Genomic DNA, 21,983 nt, shown 5'->3' on the forward strand with positions numbered 1-21,983 from the left:
CACAGAGAGGTTGAATGACTTCTCTGAGACCACACGGCTCTTCTGTGGGGAAGCCGGGGCTGACCCAGGCAGCCTGACTGGAGGGCTGGGCGGCGGGCTGCTGTGCTCTGTCGCCTGCCGGGAGGCTGCAGCTAATGTCTATTGCACAAACTGTGCAGCATCCATTTCAGGTACTTTTTTCTCCCACGAGTCCTGCAGTCGTGGGAGTAAACATCCAAGGTTATCACCTCAGCAGTGCTGTGGGATCATGTCCATGATGCATTAGTTAGGTAAACCACGTGGTCCCTGCACAGTGGGAATACCACATAGCTGTGAAAAAGATGTCAGTGAACTGGCGTAAGAGCGCCACGACATAGGTGACACATGGAAAGCCAGGAGCAGAGTGGTGTGGGTACTAGCACTGTGTAAGAGTGGGGAGGGGATCAGAAGGTGCATGTATCTTATATTATTTTTTGCAGTACTGGGATTGAACCCAGGGCATTTGTGCTGAGGTACATACCCAGCACCGCCTCTCCTCTCACATTTTGAGACAGGGTCTCATTAAGTTACCAAGTCACCCCACTGAGTTTGAACTTGGGATCCTCCTGCCTCAGCCTTCCAGACTGCTGGGATTACAGGTGGCACCAGCACACCTGGGTAGAAGGTGCATGTTTATTTTGGCATAAGGAAAGGCTGGCAGGACACAGGGGGAAGGATGCCAGTGGTCACCTCCAGGGACTCGGGGAGCAATACATTGGAAGGGAGGGAGCAGGAGGCAGGTTTTCAATGTGAATCTTCGGCATTGCTGGGTCTGTTAGATCCTGAACCATGTGGCTCTGTTACCTACTGGTGAAAAGTCACAGTGAGTCTGATCTCTGGACCAAGGTCCCGGTCCCGTCCCAGCCGCTCTGCCCCCTAGCAGTGGACACTTCCCCCAGACTCTCAGCCTCTGCTCGCTCTCCTGCATACACACGGGACACAGCAGCCACTACCCCTAAGCCTCAAGGAGCCCACCTGGCTGAAGTGCTGCCGTGCAGGCACACGGCAGTGTGGGCTGCATGGGCGGGAGGCAGGGCTCCCTCTTTCTAACGTCACACAGGGGATGGCTGCCTGAGAGGAAGCAGCGTGTGTACCCAGTTACATTTAAATTTTGGATGGAAAACAAATGTATCACTTAAAAGTGTAAGTAAGCATCCTTGCTGGGCATGGTGGTTCATGGCTGTAACCCAGCACTTGGGAGGCTGAGGCAGGACGACTTTGAGTTCAAGGCTCTACATTGTAAGTTCAAGGCCAGCCTGGACTACATAGCAAATCTCAGTCTCAAAACAAAAATAATTAAAAAGTCTAAGTATAACCCATGCAAAATTTGGGGCCTACTTATACTCAGAGTTATGTCTGTGGGGCCATCCCTTCTTTGATCCAGCAATTCTCCCGGAGACACCAGCAGAAGAACCGTCCAGCTGAGCCCAACTCAGAACAAACCGTGGAACCAAGAAAGATGAACCAAGCAAACAGTGCTTTCTCACCCGACTCGGTTTTGGGGGGCTCGCTGTGCAGGAACAGGCAGTGGTGGCAGATGTGCGAGCTCACGGAGCGGTGCGGGGCCATCTCGACCCTGCTCACTGTGCCCTGCCTCACTGATGCCACTCCCTGAATCTCGGCCAGGGCCCCCTCAGTCCACCTCTGTCAGCCCAGCCCGCTCCGCCCTGCTGGCCCCACAGCACTTACTTGAGGTGGGGATGGGGCGGCGCTGTCTTCTTGGGCTCCTCTCCCTGCTGGGAGGCACTGCGGCCCTGTGCAGGTGGCCGGGGCTGGGACGGGAGGGTGGTACCCGCCTTGGAGGCCTGACTTGGGGAGGAGCCCCCGGAAGCCCGGGCCAGCTGTGGAGAGCCCGGGGACCTCTGCGGCTGCGGGGACCCCGGCTGTGGGCTCAGGGGCTGCTGGCCTTGTGGGGAGAGCCGCTGCTGGGAGGGGCTTCTAGGCCTGGGGGGCTGAGACGGAGCCTGGCGAGGGCCCCCTGCAGGCAAAAAAGAGAGGCAAGTTCAGGTGGGCGCGGGGGGACGGTGCCCATCCGCTGCCCCCTCCCTTCTCCACGGTGCTGTCCGTAGCCGTGAGAGCTGGGACGGGGAGCAGCCAGGAGCAGGGAGTTTCATCCTGGTCTCGGAGGAGGCGGTGGCCTCCCTGACTCAGGACGTTGTTAATCAGAAACACTGATCACACCACCAAAAAGCAGCCTGAAAGGCAGTGCCACGCTCCACTGCTCGGCACACGTGCAGAGCTGCGTGCAAGAGCAAGCCTGGGAGGCAGCACAGGGCGTGGGCCCAGCTTCAGCTGTGAGACCTCAGGGACCGGGACGAAGTGTCCCCCAGTGACCATCACTGCGGCCGGACGTGGAGACCGGGGCTCTAAGAAGCCCAGCAAGGCAAGGGTGCCGAGGGCAACCTGACCCACAGGCTGGGTCCCTACAGCAAGAGGGGACACCAAGGACACGCATGTCCCTGAGCACCAAGGCAGCAGAGAGGAGTGGCTGGGAAGCCGGCCCCACTGACGCCTGACCCTGCAGCTGCAGCCCCAGCCCGGAAGTGAACCTCTCTCTTCAGGCCGGCCTGCTTGGTCTAAGGCGGCGGAGGCTGCAGGCAGTAGAAGCTCTGCAGTTCCCATCGCAGCGGGGCGCCCAGGTGTCACTGGGGAGGCTCCGAGTCTTCCTCCTGCTCACGCTGTGCAGCCCCAGAGGCCATGAAAGGAACCTCTGACTTTTGGGGGTGCCCTGCACACTTTGCTAGAGCCTTCAGGGGCTCTGTATCTCTTGCTCCAGAGAGGCAGGGGAGATGCATTCTGCTCAGCATCCAGGGGTGGCATGAGCCTCCCAAGGCCCCTGCTGGAAGGGGACACAGAGGCACAGATGGTGGCTTCTCCTGCAGGTGCAGGCACTGGCGCTTCAGCCCAAGGCCCGCTCCTTCCTGTCTTCTCTCCCCTCCTCCTCCTTCCCCTTCCTCCCCCTTGCCCTTCTTTCCTCCCATCTCTCTTTTTCCTCCTCTTCCTCCTCCCCACCTGGGGCTGCCCTGAGTTCTCGCAGGCGGCTTCTGGCAGCGGCTCTGAGCAGGCCGAGGCCTGGCGCTGAGCCTGTGTGGCCTTGGTGTGCAGCAGGCATGGCTAGCACCTGGTGGCCCTGTGGCTGCGGTGTCAGGTGGAGTCGGAGCCTCAAGCCTCCCTCCTGTGAGCTCACACAGCACCTCCCAGATGGCCTGGCAGCCACTGCGTGGGTGGAGATGTCCCTGTGAAGGGACTGTGGCTCGAACACCCACGGCTCCAGCAGGGGCACAAAGTTCAAGAGCGCAGGAAAAACATGGCTTAAAAACCCTTCTGACTGACACAAGAACACAGCCCAGGGAGCTGCTTCTCTCAAGAGGACAAACCTGGAGCAAAGAGTGGACTCCTCTGTCACCCTGGGGGCCACAGAGGGAAGAGGGAGGCCCAGGAGGCAGGACGCCCTTGCTCCATCCACAGAAGCACCAGGCTGGCTGTTTCCAGAACTTCGGGGCCATCAAGAGAGAGAGTCTGGAGACTCTGGGAGTTTAAGACAGAATCTAGATGTCTGCGCCGGGCCTCATGGCGCACACCTGTCATTCCAGCTGAGGCAAGAGGACCACCGCAAGTTGGCGGCCAGCCCGGGCCACACAGTGAGTTTGAAGCAGCCTGAACTACATAGGAAGAGTCTGTCAAAAACAAAAAAGCCAAAAAAAGAAAAACAAAAACCCACCACCACCAACAAAAAGCACCACCAACAAAAAGCACCACCACCAAACTAGATGTTTAAGGAAAAGTTCCTGGTTTTTAAATGTTGGCTGCATTTTTTTGTTTTTTAAAACCACTGCAAGTCAAAGAAAACGTCTGCTCTCTACCTTTAAGGCCCTTCCCCCTGCCCCTGGTGGATGGTACCTTGGAAAATGGTACTCCTTCTGTACCTCGTTAGCTACTTCCGGAGCCCAAGAGGCGCTCCAGCTGGTTCTCTCGCTTCTCAGCAGAGCAAACCCCGTGAAGTTCTCGTTTGAGCACCCACAGCTCAGTAGCAGAGGATAGGAAGTGTTTGTCTCTGCTCAGGATTAATGTGGAGAAACCATGAGGTTTATTAAAAGAAAAATTTCCCTTTGACTGAGTTTGAAAAAGAACAGTGAGCTTGAAACAAGTTAATCTTGAGAGTGGAGAAATTGGTGAAAACATCGTTTTAAAATTAGCCTTATTTTTAATCTATATGTTAACTCACGGAACATTTTCTTTAATTACCTGAATTGGCTTTAAGTTGATTATTTATTTGACTCACTAAGAAGTGCGTTGAGCCGCACGCCCCTTAGAATGATGTCCCCTAGGGCCCGGGGATTTAGCTCAGTGGTTTCACCACCTGCTGTGGAAGCGCAAGGACCCGAGTTTGATCCCTGGTACCAAAACAAAAAAGAATGATGTCCCCTTGTCAAACGTGCCTCTGCTGTGGGGCAGAGAGGAAGGCGGCTGGCCGGTGGCCGGTGCGGGGAGGAGAAGCCACTCCCGTGTCGTCCTGGACACCTCCTATCATTAAACACGTCCGCTGTTCCTTCCTCCTTTATCTGTGGGGAAACTGAGGCTCTGACAGCAGCTGTCACTTGCCTGAGACTTGTCCACACACAGCTTGTTCGGGTTGCACCTAAATGTCCCCACGAGGCCGCACGTGAAAACGTGGTCCTCAGCGGGTGGTGCTGTAGGGGGTGGGCCCAGTGTGGGGGAGGAAGGGGAGTCACTTGGGGTGAGCCTGACGGGCTTCCGGGACCCCGGCCCCTTCCATTCTCCTCTGCTTCTGGTGAGCAGCCATCCTCTGCTACCTGCTCCTGTCACCAAGCTGCCCAAGGCCCGAGGCGCCTGGGCCGTGACTGGACTGAACCCCTGGAACCGTGAGCCCACACACCGGCTCCACTCAGCTGACTTCCCTAGGTGCTTGCCACACTGCTGTGGACAACTGCATGGTTTCCTCTTGTTTCAAGGCCTTCTGGTCTTCCCAGAAGCGAGACCACAGGAAGGCACCTTGTGCAGGCCCCCAAGTGTCAGCGCTCACCAAACAGGTCGATTTTGTTACACAGCGATCTGAGCGTTCAGACCCTGGGGCTCTGTTGGTGTACCGGGCATGGGAGAAAACTCTGAGATGAGGGAAGGACATGAGAAGACTGAGAACTCAGCGGCAGCTGGCCCTGGCCCCACCTGAAGGCGATGGTGAAGAAGCGATTGTGTCACGAGGAGACCTGGACCACAGACACCCAGAGCCAGACAGCACTGAGCCAGGGGTTTTGATGGCTGCGGTGACGTTCAGTCTGTGGCTGGGCATAATTCTGATAATTGTGCATGTACTTTGGCGTGCCTTGGGGAAAGTCAACTTTGAGCTCATTTGTATGAAGATGTAAGCTGACATGAAGGAGTAGACCGACTAAGTGACAGTAATGGAGGAGAGGAGGCAGGAGGGAGGGGACATTACCCAGGCCTGGGCATGAGGAAGTCGCCAGGGCCAAGGCCGCTGTTCCCCAAGATGCAGCTGCTGCATCAAGGATGAGGCCAGGAGGCCCTGGGAGACGGAGGTGCCTTTTCAGGTGGAGCTCAGGGCAGACCCTCAAGGCTGCGGGGATTTGCGATGCCCGCATCCTCCTGTCCTTGGGCCCGGCTGCCTGGCTCACAGATCTAAGACCGGGCAGCACAAGCCAGACAGCGCTTTCTGGAAGGTCAGGGTGGGCAGACTCATCACCAGCTGTTTTCTGGTGGTGCCTCCCGGGCGAAGCTTCAACCTCTGCCTCAGGAAGGGGAGACTGAGGTTTCCACTGCGCAGAGTGGGGAAGATACAGACAAGAGGAGCAAGCTAGCGTGTGCCTGGGATCCCAGCACTTGGGGAGGCTGAGGCAGGAGGATTGCAACTTAGAGAGACCCTGTCTCAGAATAAAAAAAAGAAGTAAAGGGCCAGGGATTTAGCTCAGTGGTTCCGCCCCCTCCCTGCCTCGAAAGCGCAAGGTCCAGAGTTTGATCCCCAGTACCAAAAAAAAAAAACAACAGAAGTAAAAAGTGCTGAGGATGTGGCTCAGGGCAAAGATCTTGAGTTACACACACACACACACTTAATATGCACTGCACACTGTGCTCGGGACCCCTCCCCCCCAGTGGCACCAGGAACTCACACTGAGCCAAGTCCCCAGCCCTTTCTATACTTTTTTATTTGAGACTTTTGGGTCATGCTAAGTCCCTAAGCAGCCCAAGCTGGTATCAAATTTGGGATCCTCCTGCCTCAGCCTCCCAGAGTGTGGGCAGACAGGCTCATATTAAATGCCCTAAACAGTGTACTTGCTCCCCTCTCTGCTGCCCTGGCCTGCAGGGGTCAGGGGGCCTAGCCTTCCTTACTCTGCACTTAGGTTGAGTGCGCAGGGTCCGGGGAGGAAGACTGAGTCTCCAGGAGCTGCCGGGCCCCCTGGGTCTTACCTTGCGGCGGTGGGCGGGTCTGGGGCTGTCCCAGCTGAGGCACCAGCTGGCCTTGGCCTGGAGACTTTGCTGGCTTAGTCTGTGGAGCCTGGAGCAGAAGGAAAAGGAAGCTGGTTGTGCTGGCCGCGCCATTGGCTTTCCAGGCTGGAGGAGCTTTGTAGAAGATTTTATCCTGGAGGCGAGACCCATGTCACAGCACTCTTTATTTTATTTTTTTGAGATGTTTGTGGTCTTCAACACACCGTGTAGCCTAGGCTGGCATTGAACTTGCAGGATCCTCCTGCCTCAGACTCCAGGGTGCTCGGATCACAGGTGTGCGCCACCATGCCCTGGCATCTGTGCATGGTTCTCAGGTGGACACCGAGGTGTTGCATAGGCTGTTGGGGTGGGGGGCTGCCCCGGGGCCCCCAGCAAAGCCTGAAATTTAACCTTTACAGCTTAGGCCTCGGGCAAAGCAGGGCTGCCGACCTGGGAGCTGGTTGAGGGCCGGGCGGCAAGTTCTCTGCAGGGCACTCTGGTAGAGCTGGGGTGCTATGGGGGATGCGCTTTGTGGGAGATGCGCTAGGGGTGGGGACAGGAGACCCGATGGGCTCCACTGACCGGTGCCGGGCACCCTGGGGTATATGATCGACCCCCGCCCCCCTGCCCCCCAGGCCCAGGTGAGAAGAGCTCTTCCTCCTGGAATGGAGGACCCGAACCCCAGCACACTCCAAGGTGTCCACACCTGTCCCTGCCCAGGGACATCACTTCGCACTCAGGCCCCCCGGCCAGAACCCCAGAGCCTCACCCAGGGCCTCAGGGGCGAGGGCACCGTGGCCCCTGGCACCAGGAGCTGGCTCATCTTGGACACCACGAGGTCGGCCATCAGCTGCCTGTCGTCCTCCACGTGCTCCCCGATCAGGGGCATTGAGCTGTCCATGACCTGCGCGGACAGAGGTTGCTCAGGGCCTGACCAGCACCGCCCGGAGAGCGCCCTGCAGGACAGGGCGGCCACAAGGTGGCGCTGTCCCCACACAGACCCGCAGTGGCTCTGCAGTGGCTCCCGGGCCGGGCTGCCCTTTCCTGTCCTCCTGGGGAGCTGTCCCGGTCCCGCCTTTCCCACCACCCCCTCCCGAGTTGGGGCCTCCTGTCCCTGGCCAGGGTCAAGGTGGCCAGGAACGGTACAGGCCGGGCTTGGAGGGAAGGTGAGGGGGTCGGCTGTCCCTCCTGTCACACTGGGGGACCCTGGTCCCCACAGGAAGTGGAGGGCTTGTGTGTTGGGTGGGCCAAGAGCACACGCGTGCTGGCTTCGCGGGCCCGGCGTCCTCCAGACGCCAGCAGGGCACCTGCCCCACCGACCGGGCCGCGCATGAGCTCCAGGGTGTCCCAGCGCCAAGCGACCCCAGCTCGGCTCACGGTGGGGCGGGGCCCGCCAGCGCCTCACAGGTCCTGGCGGGGGAAGCCCCACGGCGCAAGGAGACCCCGCCTGTGGGGCCGAGGGCGGCTGCGGCCCTGCCGCTCTGCGGAGCTCGTCAGGTCACCGGCGGTCACCGGCCGGCTGAGGCCCGGATGCCTCCCTCTGGTGGCTCTGCCTTCACCTCGCTGCCCGGTGCCCCGCCAAGTTCTTCGTCCCAGACACCAAGAGCGCGCGCGCGGCACAGTGAGCCCAGGGACGCGATGGCACGGGCCTACCGCTTCCTCGCTCTGTCGCCGCGTTCACAAGCAGCCGTGAGGGGCAACTCGGGGCTCTGGGCCTGAGGGCAGCGATGGCGAACCTTTCAGGGTCTTCCCGAGGCGATGCAAACAGCGCTCCTGCCCGGGGACGCGGCCACCACGGGGCCGGGACTGGGGCCTGCGAGCACGCGCCGGGGCAGGGCAGGGTGGGCGCATCAGGGAAGCTGCCCACGTGCGGGGCTCGGTGCTGGGAGGCGGCGTCCGGGTCCACTCAGGGGAGCCCTCCCAGCTGCGAACTGCGGGTGCAGCGCTCTGCTGGGCCCGCGCGGGACAGTAGCGGGTGCTCAGAGGCCCGAAGCGAAGTCCTCAGGCGACGGTGAGTCCCCCGCAGCCAGATGGGCGCGTCTCAGGGCGCTCCCTCCATCACAGCTCCGGATGCAGTGCCCTTGCCGCGGAGCTGCTGCGGGGCCAGGTTACAGGGCGTCCGTGGCCTTCTGTGTCCCAGGGCTCAGCAGCTTCCCGCTGCCCAGCCGCCCCAAACCCAAGGAAGGGAGCACCCTGTGGTGTCTCCTGGAGCAACAGCCCTGAGCCCGCTGTTCTCTGGTACACGTGTGAGCTGTCTTCCCGTGTGCTGCAGTCCAAGCCGCTACTCTTTAAACAGGAATCTTCCCGGGCGGCTGGGTCCTGGGAGGAGGTGCTGGGCGGCCAGGCTCTGCTTCCCCAGGGGAGCAGGGCAGAGGGCGGAGCAGGCGCGGGGAAGAGGTGACTGTGGATGCCGCTGTCCTGCGCTGCTGCTCCTCTCACCTGTCCTGGGCTCCGGCGCCCCAAGGGAGGCTCAGTAGTGAGATCGAGGGGTGCGTGGGGCCGAGTGGGGTGCGCTCCAGGGCACTGTCCCGGGTGGAGGGAGGCCCTGTGGGCCCGGCCATGAGTGCCGCATCAGCTGCCCGGGGCTCTCTGTGTCTGTGGTCTGGATGCACTGGGAGCCGAGTGGGGAGCAGGAGAGGGCGGGCAGGGGTGGGGGGCACCTGAGCCTCTGCACCCCATCCTGTCTCCATCCCAGGCACCCTCTCACCACCCATCACCCGCTTCCTCCTCCTCTCCTTGCCAGCTGCAGCTGCAAGCCCATCCCGCTCTCTGCTGTGTCCCCAGAGCCACCCATGTCTAGTCATGGGAGCCCCTGAAGCTCACGTTTGTTGAATGAATAAATTCAGTCTTTGCAGAGTGACCAGGGAAGTGTGTTCCCATCACACACTGGGACACTGGCCAGGGCCCAGGGGACAGTGGTGAGTCGTCCCATATCCTCTCCCCTTAGCTGGGGGAAGTGGTCACCCCCAGGCCCATGGCAGGCGCAGGCTGAGCTGGGGCTGAGGGCCGGGCTCCGCACCTCGATGATGAAGTCTCTGCCATCCTTGCTGTGCACGGCCTTCACCGCACAGATGTCCAGGCCACCAAACATCTCGGAGCAGCTGTCCACCCACAGCCGGTACCTGCGGGAAGGGACAGGTGACAGTGACCCCTGAGCAGGGCCGAGGGGAGGGCAGGGACGCCCAGCGGGACAGGCAGATGGATGAAGAGAGACAAACATGCACGCACACACACAAACGCAAACACATGCGCTCGCGCACACACACACACACACAGGCACATACGTGCCCACACGCAGACACGGGCATGTGGTGTGACGAACACACAGTGAATGTTCAGATAAAGGATCTGCTACAGTAAAGACACATTGCCAATCCTCCCCCTTGCTTCAAACACACTCATCCCTCATCCTTGCCAGTGTCTGCAGCAGCTCTGGAGTCCTCTTTCCTGAGGGTCTGTGAGCTGTGATCAAAAACACAGCCACTGCTGCTGAGTGCCATCCAGCAGAAGGGGGCTCAGAAACACAACGCTGTGTCCTCGCCCACCTTATTCATGGATCTAGCACCACTGGACTTCCAGCTCTTCCCCAAAATCAAAATGACCGTGAAAGGGAAACGTTTTGAATCCATTCTGCACATCGAAGCACCAGGAAGTGCAGCTACAGACCCTCAGGAAAGAGGGAGGGCTCCAGAGCTGCTGCATAACTCCGCAAGAAGGATGGGATGGGTGTGTTTGGAGCAGCGAGCAGGATTTGAGGGGATTCATGGCATGTGCCTTTTACTGCAATAAATTAAAAAAAATCTAAGCATTGCCTTTTGGGGGTGTGATAAAAATTACAATGAATGAGGGCTAGGGATTTAGCTCAGTGGTGCTGCTGCCTGCCTTGAAAGTGCAAGGTCCTGAGTTCGATTTCTGACACCAGAAAAAATTACTACGAATGTTTTAATTAAAAACTATACATATACATACATACATATATATATATGTTTTGTACCGGGGATATATATATGAATATATGGAGAAGAGAGCGAGGACAGGAGCCTCTCAAGGGAGACCCTCCTTGCCCCATCCGCCTGAGGGCCCAGACGCTCTGCTGCGCCCTCCCAGACTGGAGCCTGCCCAGCCCCGTGAGAGGCCTGGGGACAAAGGGAGCGTTCTCCCTGAGCCCGGGGACGCAGGCCCAGTGGCCCTGCTGCTTTTGTTCCCCGTCAGCCATCCGATGGCTGCAAGGCCAGTTTGCTTTGCTGGGGACAGAGCCCCAAGCTGGCCGACCCTGCCACAAGAGGCAGTTGTCCCCAGGACTTCCGGGCTGGCCCTCGGGTCCTGTGGTGGGCAGTTGGGGAGTCACAGGGGACTCTGTCACCACTCTTGCCCTCTCCCGGCTCCCCGGTCACAGGGCAGCGCCCACTCTCTGTTCCGTCTGTGGCTCTGAGCCCCGGTCCTGGACGAGGAGGGTGGTGGCCGAGCATCTGGGAGGGACACTGGCCTCCACCTGCCAGGGCCGGCCGGTCTCCCAGTGAGGACGAGGAAAGGAGAGGCTGAGGCTCCGCCAGTACTGTGGGGTGTGCGCCCCTGCAGCTTGGTTTCCTTATCCTTGCAACAGGGAGGCACACCTGTCTCGGCTGTGCCTGAGCCTGGCCCGGCCCAGAGAGCTGAGCAAACGCAGGCTCTGCCCCGTGTGAGACCTGCCTCTCCCTGCGGGAGCAGCTCTCCTTGGGGAAGGCTGGGGCCGAGCCCAGGAAGGGCCACTGTCCCATGAGCACTGGGAGAGGGGCTTGGCTGCCTCAGCCTGCAGGGGAGACCCGCTAGTGCTGGTGGCACCGGGGGGGGGGGCGCAGAGCACCAGTTTCCTTCCGGGCTGGGTGCGGCGGGCTCACCAGGCCGCCTCCACTCTGTGCGGGGTCACACAGGCTTGCTCCTCTGGCGGTCGAGTCACACCTTCTCCTCGAGGGGGCTCAGCCCTGGATTGGGTCCTCTGGCTCCCCCAGCTCCTACACAGTCCTTCTTTCCTTTACCCACCCCCCTTTTATAAACCACTGGAATCAAACCCAGGGCCTTTGCACGGAGTTGTGTCCCCAGGTCACTCTAACTCTAAGTTGCCCAGGTGTGGCAGGAGCTTGACATCCTCCCACCCCGGCCTCCCGCTGGGCGACGGGCTCTTCTTCCCTCCTAGGGGACCCTCCCCTGAGCCCTGGCTGTCACCCTGGCACACACAGAGGAGTGCTGTGTGTGGATCTCGGATCTTTGGGGTCCCTAGGGCCAGACGGGGCTGTCCAGTCACGGTATAGCAGCTGCTCGGCCACAGGGACGGGCAGGGGCGGCCAGAGGATGCTCAGCAGCAGCTGTGTTCAAGAAGCGATGGCCTGGGTCTGAGGAGCCAGGTCCCCGCTGCCAATGGGCTTGTGTGTTCTGAGTTCCTGGTGAGGGCCCAGCGTTTCCAGTGTGGCCTCCCCTGGGCTGAGCCAGCCCTGGCCAGCACTGCCTGGCTGGCCGGGAGCAGAGCCCTGCACAGGGGTGCTGGCAGACGTGCTCAGAGGGGATGGATGGACCCCATGACTGGGAACCCGGCTCCCCTGGCCCTGAGGCTCCTGATTCGGGGCTGGGGCTCCACCCTCTCCTGGGGAAGGGGGTCCCCTGGGCTCCGGCCAGCTGTCCTCACCAGCTTCGTCAGGGCACACAGCACCCCCAGCCTCCTCAGCCCGGGCTGCATGTCTCTTACCTCTCGGTCATGGCCACCTGCTCCAGCATGGCTGAGCCCGTGTTGGCCTTCCAGTTCCCGGAGATGGAGGTTCTCCTGCAGCAGACAGGCACGTGAGGGCTGCCCGCTGCCTCCCGCCCCGCTGCCCCGCCTGCTGCCCTGGGACACAGCCCAGTGTCTGGAGCTGTGGCGTGGGCTTCGGGTGCACACCAACCCCAGCCTGCCTTTCCGATCTTATTTTCCTCCCTGTGATGACATGTTTGTTTGTTGCATCTTACATATTGTTTCCTATACCTTTTTTTTTTTTTTTTGCATTGAAGGGTTATTTCTAAAAAGGCTGATGTCTGAGAAAACTGCCCTACTCTTGGTGCTGTGGCAGCTCCCGAAAGGGCCCAAGGCTTGAGGCTGGGTCCCTGGAGCCCTTTAGGGGCATAGCCCGGGGGGAAGTCAGGTCCGGAAGTGCCCCTCGGAGGGGGCACGGAGCCTCCCATTGCTTCCTTGGCTTCCTAGGTAGCTGAGGAAAGCTGTGCCTTGGCTGCCAGAGGCCCCAAGGAACCGGGGGCTGAAAGTTCTGAAACTGTGAGCCCAAACCAACCTTTCTTCTTCTTAAGTTGATTCATCTCGGTGTTCTGTGACAGTAACAAAAAGCTGACTATGCTGGGGATTTAGCTCAGTGGTTCCACTGCCTCACAAGTGGAAGGACCCGAGTTCGATCCCCGGTACCAAAAAGCTGACTAACACTGGACCTGTTTTCAAGGAGAAGGAGGACTAAGTGTGACCCTGGCAGAGAAGCCACGACTTTGCCCACTGGGAGGGCAGCGGGCTGTCAGTGGCCGCCTGTCTTGCCTATCTTCCTGGCCTTCTCTGCACGGTACCTGGAGGTTGTTCTGCCACCTCCCAGTGCTCCCTGGGCGTGGCCCTCGCCCAGTCTCGGGCTCCCGGCACCTCCACCTCCAAGTCCGCCCACCCTGCGGCTCCTGTGAGGTGAGGCTCCCTCAGAGCCAGCCTTCCCCACTGTGTGTGAGGCTCCTCCCAACCACCCTGGGCCCCTCTTCCTGAGGGGTCAGTGCACTTCCATCTGGGTCCCCTCGCAGGGCCACCGAGGGTCCCAGCACCACGGCCACCTGAGGGCGGGGGCAGGGAGCTAACAATGCATAATGCAGCTGAGTTCTGGACCGAGGAGGAAGCAGCCACCCCGAGACCTCAGGGCAGACACTGTGCACCTTGGAAGGTGAGCAGGGACAGGGGACCTAGACGGGCACGGAGGACTCAGACAGAGGTGTTTGAATCCTGGTTTCAGCCCTTGCTGGCAGTGTAACCATGGCAACATGTCTGAGTCTTTGTTTCCTGGTAAAATGGGAGCAACTGTGGTCCCATCCTGCTCAGGGCTTCTTGTGCCCTGGAAGGAAACAGCCCATAAATCTTCCGGCACAATGCGGGCTCCTATTATTCTAAGCGAGCAGAGACAGGTGGAGCTGGTGTCTGGGCCGAGGCCACAGGAACTGGAGAGGACGCGACCCAGGGCAGATGAGGAGCCACAGCTGCCTGAGGTGGGGTCACGGGGTCACCAGCACCGCTCACCTCAGCTCACAGAGTCTACAGAGCCGGTGCTGTCATCACTGCCCCAAACCCTGTCTCAGCTCCACGCTGGTGGCCTGGACCCTCTGCAGAAGAGCCGCGGGCCTCGGTGGACGCGGAGGGGCCTGGGATGTCTGCCTGTGATCCGAGTTCCTTGGTCTACTTGGGCTGTTGCAGCAGAATGCCATGCACGGGGTAGCTCACAGGCAACAGAAATTTTGCTGGGTGTGGGGGCACACGCCTGTGATCCCAGCTGCTTGGGAGGCTGAGGCAGGCACATGGCAAGTTCAAGCCAGTCTAGGCAAGTTCAAGCCAGTCTGGGCAAGTTCAAGCCAGTCTGGACAACTTAGCAAGACCCTGTCTCAAAGTTGAAAAATAAGAGGGCTGGGAGGTACTCAGGGCTTCCTTGGTCCAATCCGCAGTACTGCTGCTAAACAACACCACCCGCTGAAAGAAACTGAACCCAAGCAAAGCCCAGAAATGGCTCTGTCTCGCTTCTGGGGGTCAGGAAGTCCAGGGCCCCAGACAGGAGTGGGGGGCACTGATCAACGTGACCTTCGGCTTAGCACACAGATGGACGGACATGCAGAGAAATAATCATGGACGTGTGTGTGTGCGTGGGCCAGGACACACACACACACACACACACACACTCCCTCCCAGTGTCTGCTCAGAGAACCCTGACATAGGCCTGCATGTGCCCAGCAGAGCAGAATGCGGCCGAGGAGCCAGGCTCTCCACTGAGCCCCTCCCTGGTGCGGGCACTGGGGTCCAGGACACAGTGACCGATGACAAATTGCAGCTGTCAGGCCAAAGAGGCTCTGGACAAAGTGGGAGGTGAAGAGGTTACCCATGGGAAAAGAAACCAGGACAAGGTGTCGCCAGTGTGGAATGGAGCTTGGACAATGAGGACAGGAGGGAAATGACATCATGAGGACAGGAAATGACATCAGGGTAGCCGCGCTGCTTGGAGGGCGGGAGGGGTCCGAGCACCCCTGGGACGCAGGAGGTCAGAATCAGCTGGCACGGGAGAGGGTGGAGGATGACGGGCAGGGCTGAGCGCACCCTGCGGACCAGCGCCGGCCTTCCAGTGCTGTTCCCCTGGGTCTGTCCCGGTGACTGCTCCGGCGTCCCAGGGAATGCCTGAGAGTGGAGATCCAAACAGACCGAGTGGTCCTGAAGCCTGGCCACCAGCTGGCCCTCGGCAGGAGAGGCCGCTCAGGGAGTGCAGGAGCAACCGGAGCCACAGGGCCTGACAGGGCCGGCCACGACCAGCACAACTCCCCTGGGAAGTGGGGGGTGGCAGGCTCCTGGGCACTCGCCACACGGCACTGGGTTTGTGCCCAAGGAGACTCTGCCACTGTCCGGCCCAACCGCCAGGCCTCACATGTGCCTCGGCACACACAGTTGGCCCTCGGGCCTCAGCATCAAGGGGCAGCGGCCCCAGCCTTCCCAAGAGGCCCGGGGACAGTGTGACCTCTCTGGAGGCCTGGACCCCCACCTCTTCCAGCTTGGCCCCAGCCCCGGGGTGACCATCCTTGTGGACCCCCGTGGGTCCTGCCTTTCCTTTAGCCACAGCACCGTTTCTGGAGGGCATGGCCCCTTCCGCTTTCGTCCTTCCTGGTGGGCTCTCCACATTGGCCTGACTTTCCCTAGCCATCCGCTGCTTCCATGGGATCCCAATCGCGGAGAAGCACTGCGGATGCTCGCTTGGGTGGATCCTCGGCCCAGGGGCCGTGCGGATAGTCCGTCATTTCTGGCTGTGCAGATTCCTGGAGCCTCCCAGGTCCCCAGTGTCTCTGACACTGCTGACTTCGTGGGGTTTTGGTGTTTAGTGCTTTACAGTTTCTGATCACCTATGGTATTCTAACAAATTCCCTTCAATGAAAAGCCCACGAAACAGTCATCCAGGCTTCCTGTTGCTCCCTGCCTGCAAGCCCTGATATGGCCTCCTGGGCAGTGGCTTTCTTCTTTCTTCTTCTTTTACAGTGTGGGGTTCGAACCCAGCTGCTCTATCACTGACTTTTTTTTCCCATTAAGTTTATTGGTCCATTTTAGGTATACAGCACAGTCACATTCATCATTGGGATCTTGTACCTTCACGTGATATCTTGGTTCTTATTTTTCCCCCTTCCCTTGCCCTCCCTTCACCCCTCCACCCTTCCCTATTTACAAAGACGTTGTTTCCATTTTTCCTTTTCTCATATTTTTTCTTTTCCTTTCTTTCCTTTCCCCTTCCCCTCCCACTTCCCCTTCTCCTTTAGACCTTTTCTTCCTGTTTCACATGATCAATTATTCATTTTGATCCTAATTTACATTTTTAGTTTTTCACACCAGAGAAACTATTCGATATTTACACGTGTGTCCTATTTATTTCACCTAAGAGTATGGCCTCAATATGCATCCACTTAGCTATAAATGTCTCCAGTTTCTCATTCTTTATGGCTGAGTAGTACTCCATTTTGTAAAAAAACATCACATCTTTATCCAGTCTCCAGCTGATGGGCACTTGGGCTGTTTCCAAGCTTTCGCTATTACAAACTGTGCCGGTATGAACATGGGCGCACATATATCACTGTGGTATGATTCTTTTAATTCTTTGGGCAAGATTCCCAGTAGGGGAATATCTGGGTCAAATGGGACCTCTAAGCCTAGTTCTTTGAGGTAACTCCACACTGATTTCCACAGTGGTTGCACCAGTCTGCACTCTCACCAGCAATGGAGAAGGGTTCCTTTCTTCCCACAACCCCACCAGCATTTGTTATTGGTTGATTTCTTCATAGCAGCCACTTTCTGGGGTGAGGTGGAATCTCAGTGTTGTTTTCATCTGCATCTCGCGAATGACCAGTGATGTTGGACATTTTTTCATATGTTTATTTGCTGCTTTTACTTCTTTGTCTGAGAAATGTCTGTTCATTTCAGATGCCCACTTTTGAATTGGGTCTTTATATTTGGGGGGTCTGATTTTTTCTGAGTACTTTATATATTCTAGATAGTAGACCTTTGTCTGAGGAACAGCTGGTAAAAATTTTTTCCCACATTGTAGATTGTCTCTTAGCTCTGTTGGTGGTTTCTCTTGCAGTGCAGAAGCTTTTTAATAAGATGAGATCCCAGTTGTTGATTCTTTATGCTAGTTCCTGTGCTACTGAGGATTTGTTCATAAGGTTGTTTCCTATGCCAGTGTCTTTGAGGGTTCTACCTAACTTATCTTCCAGCAAGTTTAGTGTTTCTGTTTTAATATTTAGATCTTTAATCCACTTTGATTTTAGTTTAGTGCACGGTGAAAGATAGGGGTCTAGTTTTAATCTTTGGCAGGTTGAAATCCAGTTTTTCCAGCACCATTTATTTATTTATTTTCCCATTAAGTTTACGGATACATTTTAGATATAAAATACACTCACATTCAGCATTGGGATCTTGTACCTGTACATGATGTATCTCCGTTCTTATTTTTTTTCCCCTTCCCCTGCCCTCCCTTCACCCCCTCCACCCTTCTCTATTTGCAAAGACTTTGTTTCCATGTTCTTCCTTTTCTCATATGTTTTCTTTTCCCTTCTTTCCTTTCTCCTACCCCTCCAACTTCCCCTATGCTTTTAGACCTTTTCTTCCTATTACACAATATCAATTATACATTTTAAAAATTACAATGTCAAAATTTAGAGGACACTACCACAGATTTTAAAGAATTTAAAAGGATATAGAAAGTAGATTACAAAAATCCTTTTTGAAATAAATTTGACAACTTCTAAGAAGTACCTTGGAAGACAAATTAATGAAACTGACTCTGGAGGAAAATATAAAATATGAATAGCACCTATTAGAGAAAGTATATTCCTAGCTTGAAAACCTACCTATATGAAAACAACAGGCTCATATACATTTTAACTGATGAATTATATCAAACATTTAAAGCAGAAAAAAGAAGGAACACTTCTCCCCTCATTTTAGGAAATCAACACTGACCAGCACCATTTGTTAAAGAGGCCATCTTTCCTCCAGTGAGGGTGTTTGGCTCCTTTGTTGAAGATGAGGTGGCTGAGTGTGTCTGGAGTTGTTTCTGCATCTTCTAATCATTCCACTGATCCTCAGGTCTGTTTCTTTGCCAGTACCATGCTATTTTTATCACAGTAGCTTTGTAGTATAGTTTCAAGTTGGGGATTGTGATACCCCCAGCCATGTGTCTATTGCCTAGAATTGCTTTTGCTATCCTAGGTCTCTTCTGGTTCCAAATGAATTTTTGGATTGTTTTCTCTAGTTCTATGAAATATAGTGTTGGGATTTCAACTGGGATTGCATTGAATCTATATAGCAGCTTTGGAAGTATGGCCATTTTCACTATATTGATCCTTTCTACCCAGGAACAAGGGATGTCTTTCCATCTTCTTATATCCTCCTTGATCTCCTTTTTCAGAGTGCTGTAGTTTTCAGTGTAGAGGTCTTTTGCTTCCTTCATGAGATTGATTCCTAGATATTTCGTTGATTATTTTGGATGTTACTGTGAAAGGGATCATTTCCCTAACTTCTCTCTCAGCCTATCACTGACTTTTTATTTTTTACTTTGAGACAGGGTCTCTCTAGGCTGTCTAACTTGTGATCCTCCTGTCTCAGCCTCTGGAACACCTGAGATTATAGGTGTGTGCCGCCATGTCCAGCTTCGAACTGGTTTTTCTGGTTCCAGAGAAGCCCCATTGGAGCCATGGCCCTGGGTAATCTATATTTTTTCGATACTGACTCTTGAACCCAGGATCTTCACACTGAGCTATATCCACAGAGCTTTTCTATTTTTCATTTTGAGATCTCCCAAGTTGCTAAGTTGCCCCTGCTGGGCTCAGACCTTCAATCCCTTGCTTCAGCTTCCTGCAGCGCTGGGATGACAGGCGTGCACCGTGTGGCCGCCCAGAGTTACCTCCGCCATGCAGAGTGGGTTGGCTGCTTCTCTGTGCCGGGGGCAACTGGAGGCCCAAACCCCAGCAGGCCCCGAAAGGCCTCGTCCCCAGGGAAACAGCCCGTGTGGGGAGAGGTCTGCCCAGGGCGGGTCGTGGCTGACAGGAGCCGCAGTATCCTGGCCACAGAAGGAGCAGCAGAGGGGCAGCAAGGGATGGCTGTGACATTTGGGGAGGCTGAGGCAGGACAGCAGTGGTGCCAACTCTGCGCTCCCTGCCCGAGACTCACATGTACGCCTTGTAGTGGGAGCCGATCTTCTGGATGCGGATGTCGTACTTGGAGTCGATGAAGGCCTCGGTGGTGGCATAGGTCTTGACCATGGCCACCACGCTGGTGATGTCCTGGTAGTCAAGCTGGTTCTCCACTTTGATCTGCATGGGAGGAAGAGGGCACGAGTGTCACCCCACCCTGGGATGCAGTGGCTGTGCAGAGGAGGACACCGTGCGGTCACTTGCCACGTGTGCCACACTTGTGCAGTGTGTACAGCATGCGTGTGTGCATGCAGTGTGTGTGCTTCCACACACAGGAAGGCCTGCAGTGCTGGTCAAGGCCTGGGGAGCAGCTGGCACTGATGTGTACGGGGCAGGGTGGGAGCCCAGGTAGACCCAGAAGGGGGTAGTGGGGTGCCCAGGCCCCACGGTGATCTCAAGGTGGTGCCATCGGCAGCTGGGCCCTGGAGGCCCTGAGGACCCTGCGTGTTCGGAGTGGTGGCCCCTCCCCTGTCCCCTGGTGCCGAGGGTGCTGAGGGCGGAGGCCAAGGGTGGCAGGTTCCAGGCAGCGTGCTCCTGCCTTTTCCCGTCCCAGGCTCCCGCCCTTGGACCCCCATCGAGCCTTGGCCCTGACATCTGCATCCCTCTCAGATGCTGCCACCACCCATATCCCAACCTGCGGCCTGTTGGGATCCTCCCGGCCCAGGGGGGACAGGCGGGCCTTATAATGGTCACTTCAGATAGGAAACGAAGACTTCTAGACTTGTTCCAGGCTACGGGGCAACAGGTGCAGAGCTGGGGCCGAGGTGCTGCCTTCGGGAGACCCGGCTGGCCTGGCCTGGTGCAGGCCGCCTTCCACAGGGAGGGACGGCCTGCAGCTGGCCCTGGAACTGTCCCCTTCCTGCCCAGACGCCCCCTCCCAGTGGCGATGCAACCCCACTGTGCCTGGAACAGAGGCGGCAGAGGCGGCGGTGCAGAAATCAAGTGGCTGCACTCAGAGGCCTCGGGTACCTGCGCCGGGTCGGCCACGGGCTCTGCAGAACGTGATGCCAAGGCGTCTCACACGGGCAGCAGTGGCTCAGGGAGGCGGCGCACAGCCTTCCTGTGTACAGAAAGCTCCTCTTTCTGAGCCACTCTGCCGAGAGTGGCCCTGCCTGTGTGCTGCTGCAGGTTTTGCGGCTGTGTCTTTATATTTCAGGTTTTTAGAAGCGCAATTGCTGTCCCCAGGCTTTTAGTGAGCTCTGTATTGTGTGTGGGCACCCCTGAATTGTGTGTTGTCCTTTGTAGGACAAGCGGCGCACACACGGAGACGCCTGGAAGCTCACTCTGGGTCCTCTCGCCAGGCCCGTGTCTCAGAGCCGGACACGAGGACTGGGTGGAGGGACTCAGCCGTCGCCTCATCCTTAGAGCCAGGGCACTCAGCCGGGTCACTCGCTCCCTTAGGAACATTTAGGTGACCCCAGAGCAGCACAGCACTCGGCGGGGAGTGGGTGAGCCACGCACGGTCCCTCAGGCCTAGGCACGCGTACCGGGGGGGAGGTTTGTGGCCGGACGGGGACGTGTAGAAGGTGCTCACTGAAGATTTCTTTTGTGCCAACAGCAATCTCAGATGTTTGCTGGGAGCCTGGCATGCGGGCTCGGTGGGCCCTGCGGCCCTCACTGTTGCTTCATTTGGAAGCTGTGACCACGACCAGTCCTGCTGAGCTGCTCTGAGTCGTCAGTACGACTTCATAGCACGCTTTTCTCTTGTGCCCCAAGAAACCCTGCCCGACAAAACAGCCCCGCACGCACTGCACACCCAGACTGTGGCTCCTGGCGGGGACTCTGCCGCTGCCTGCTGGCAGGGGCCGCTGCGCAGGCTTGGGGGAGGGCCGTGTTTGGCGGGGAGAGCTGTGTGTCAAGACCACGTGTGACCTGGGGAGGGACCACGGAGCCGGGCGGGCAGTCTGAGGCTCCGAGAGGACAACGCTGCGCTGAAACAGACCAGCTCGTTAATCATCCACAACTTCGCAAAGGGTCACCAGTCACCTCTGGGGCGCTATGGCACTGTCTTCTTATTCAGGAAATGGACCGGGCGTGGAGGCACATGCCTGCAATCCTATCACTCAGGAGGCTGAGGCAGTAGGACTGCTGTGAGTTCGAGGCTACCCTGGGCTGTGTAGTGAGTTCAAGAACAGCCTGAATTACGTAGTGAGACCTTGTCTCAAAAAACACACACCCTAAACCCCAAGAAATGGGTAAAGAAAAGGATGAAGAAACGTCCCTATTTGGGATGAATGTCGGCTAACAAAATGGAGGAGCAAGAGAATGAGACTGTCACCCTCTGAGGCCTCCAGAACAATGAGGGCCCAGGCTGAGGCAACCACTGCCGAGTCCTGAGGAGAGGCTGAGGGGAGCAGCCACTGTCAGGGGGGTCAGCAGATGCTCTGACCTCCCAGAGCCATCTGTACATCCAGAGTCCATCAGACAGACTGGGCCGCAGGGGTGGCACGGGAGAGCCTCCTCCCTGGGGTGACCTGGCCACAGCTGAGCCCGAATTGGCTCAGACTCGGTGTCCAGCCACACCACAGGAAAGGCAGGCCACGGCGGAGCACAGCACGCAGGAAGTTCTACAGAAGTGATCTGGTATACCAAATAAACACAGGACAACGCACGCATGCGCACACACACGCACACACACAGACGTGCGCTCGCGGCCCAGGGAGGGGACTGTCACAGACGGACAGAGACCGTGTCGTCCCCACCGTGGCTGTGCAGGGCTGGAGGCCCGAGAAGAGGTCAACCGTTGAGGCCCTGGTGCGAGTGGCCCCATGTGGTGCTGACATGAGGCCGGGGGTGGGTTAGGGTGGGCGGCGAGGTGTCTTGGATTCTACGTGGTGACCGCTCCACCTTGTGAAAACCCTAAAAGCCGTGGAGCTGTAGGCTTCAGAGGAAGAGGAATTTCATGAGTCGTCAAACACATATTTTAGAAACGAAGAAAGGGCCCAGCGTTGGTGACGAGGAGAGGGAGGCTGAGTGATGGGCACATGGGCTCCAGCTTACCATTTTCTCTTCTGAAAGTTTCCATCGTAAAA

General features: G+C 57.4%; 1 protein-coding gene across 5 annotated transcripts in view; it reads right to left on the minus strand.

Moving 5' to 3' along the window:
• The window catches only part of Syn3 (synapsin III), a 312,905-nt gene that overhangs the window by 5,875 nt on the left and 285,047 nt on the right, over nucleotides 1-21,983 (minus strand). For 3 of the 5 annotated variants that reach the window (XR_002394920.2, XM_013072249.3, XM_004844778.4), the window contains exons 8-13: nucleotides 18,929-19,071; nucleotides 12,200-12,274; nucleotides 9,500-9,602; nucleotides 7,250-7,384; nucleotides 6,463-6,550; nucleotides 1,708-1,996 (exon numbers count right to left, since the gene is read on the minus strand). Coding sequence is in view for 4 of the 5 variants with exons in the window: in XM_013072249.3 (XP_012927703.1) it covers nucleotides 1,708-1,996; nucleotides 6,463-6,550; nucleotides 7,250-7,384; nucleotides 9,500-9,602; nucleotides 12,200-12,274; nucleotides 18,929-19,071 (833 nt within the window). In the remaining variant the exon portion in view is untranslated. Of the gene's footprint in view, nucleotides 1-637; nucleotides 826-1,707; nucleotides 1,997-6,462; nucleotides 6,551-7,249; nucleotides 7,385-9,499; nucleotides 9,603-12,199; nucleotides 12,275-18,928; nucleotides 19,072-21,983 lie in introns of those variants that run through there. The other 2 variants (XM_021258340.2, XM_087192854.1) reach the window with 2 other exon arrangements.

This window comes from Heterocephalus glaber, unplaced genomic scaffold (genome assembly GCF_053883595.1).
Source record: "Heterocephalus glaber isolate CG9 unplaced genomic scaffold, H.glaber_assembly_v1.0 deba00001572, whole genome shotgun sequence".
Taxonomy (NCBI): Eukaryota; Metazoa; Chordata; class Mammalia; order Rodentia; family Bathyergidae; genus Heterocephalus; species Heterocephalus glaber.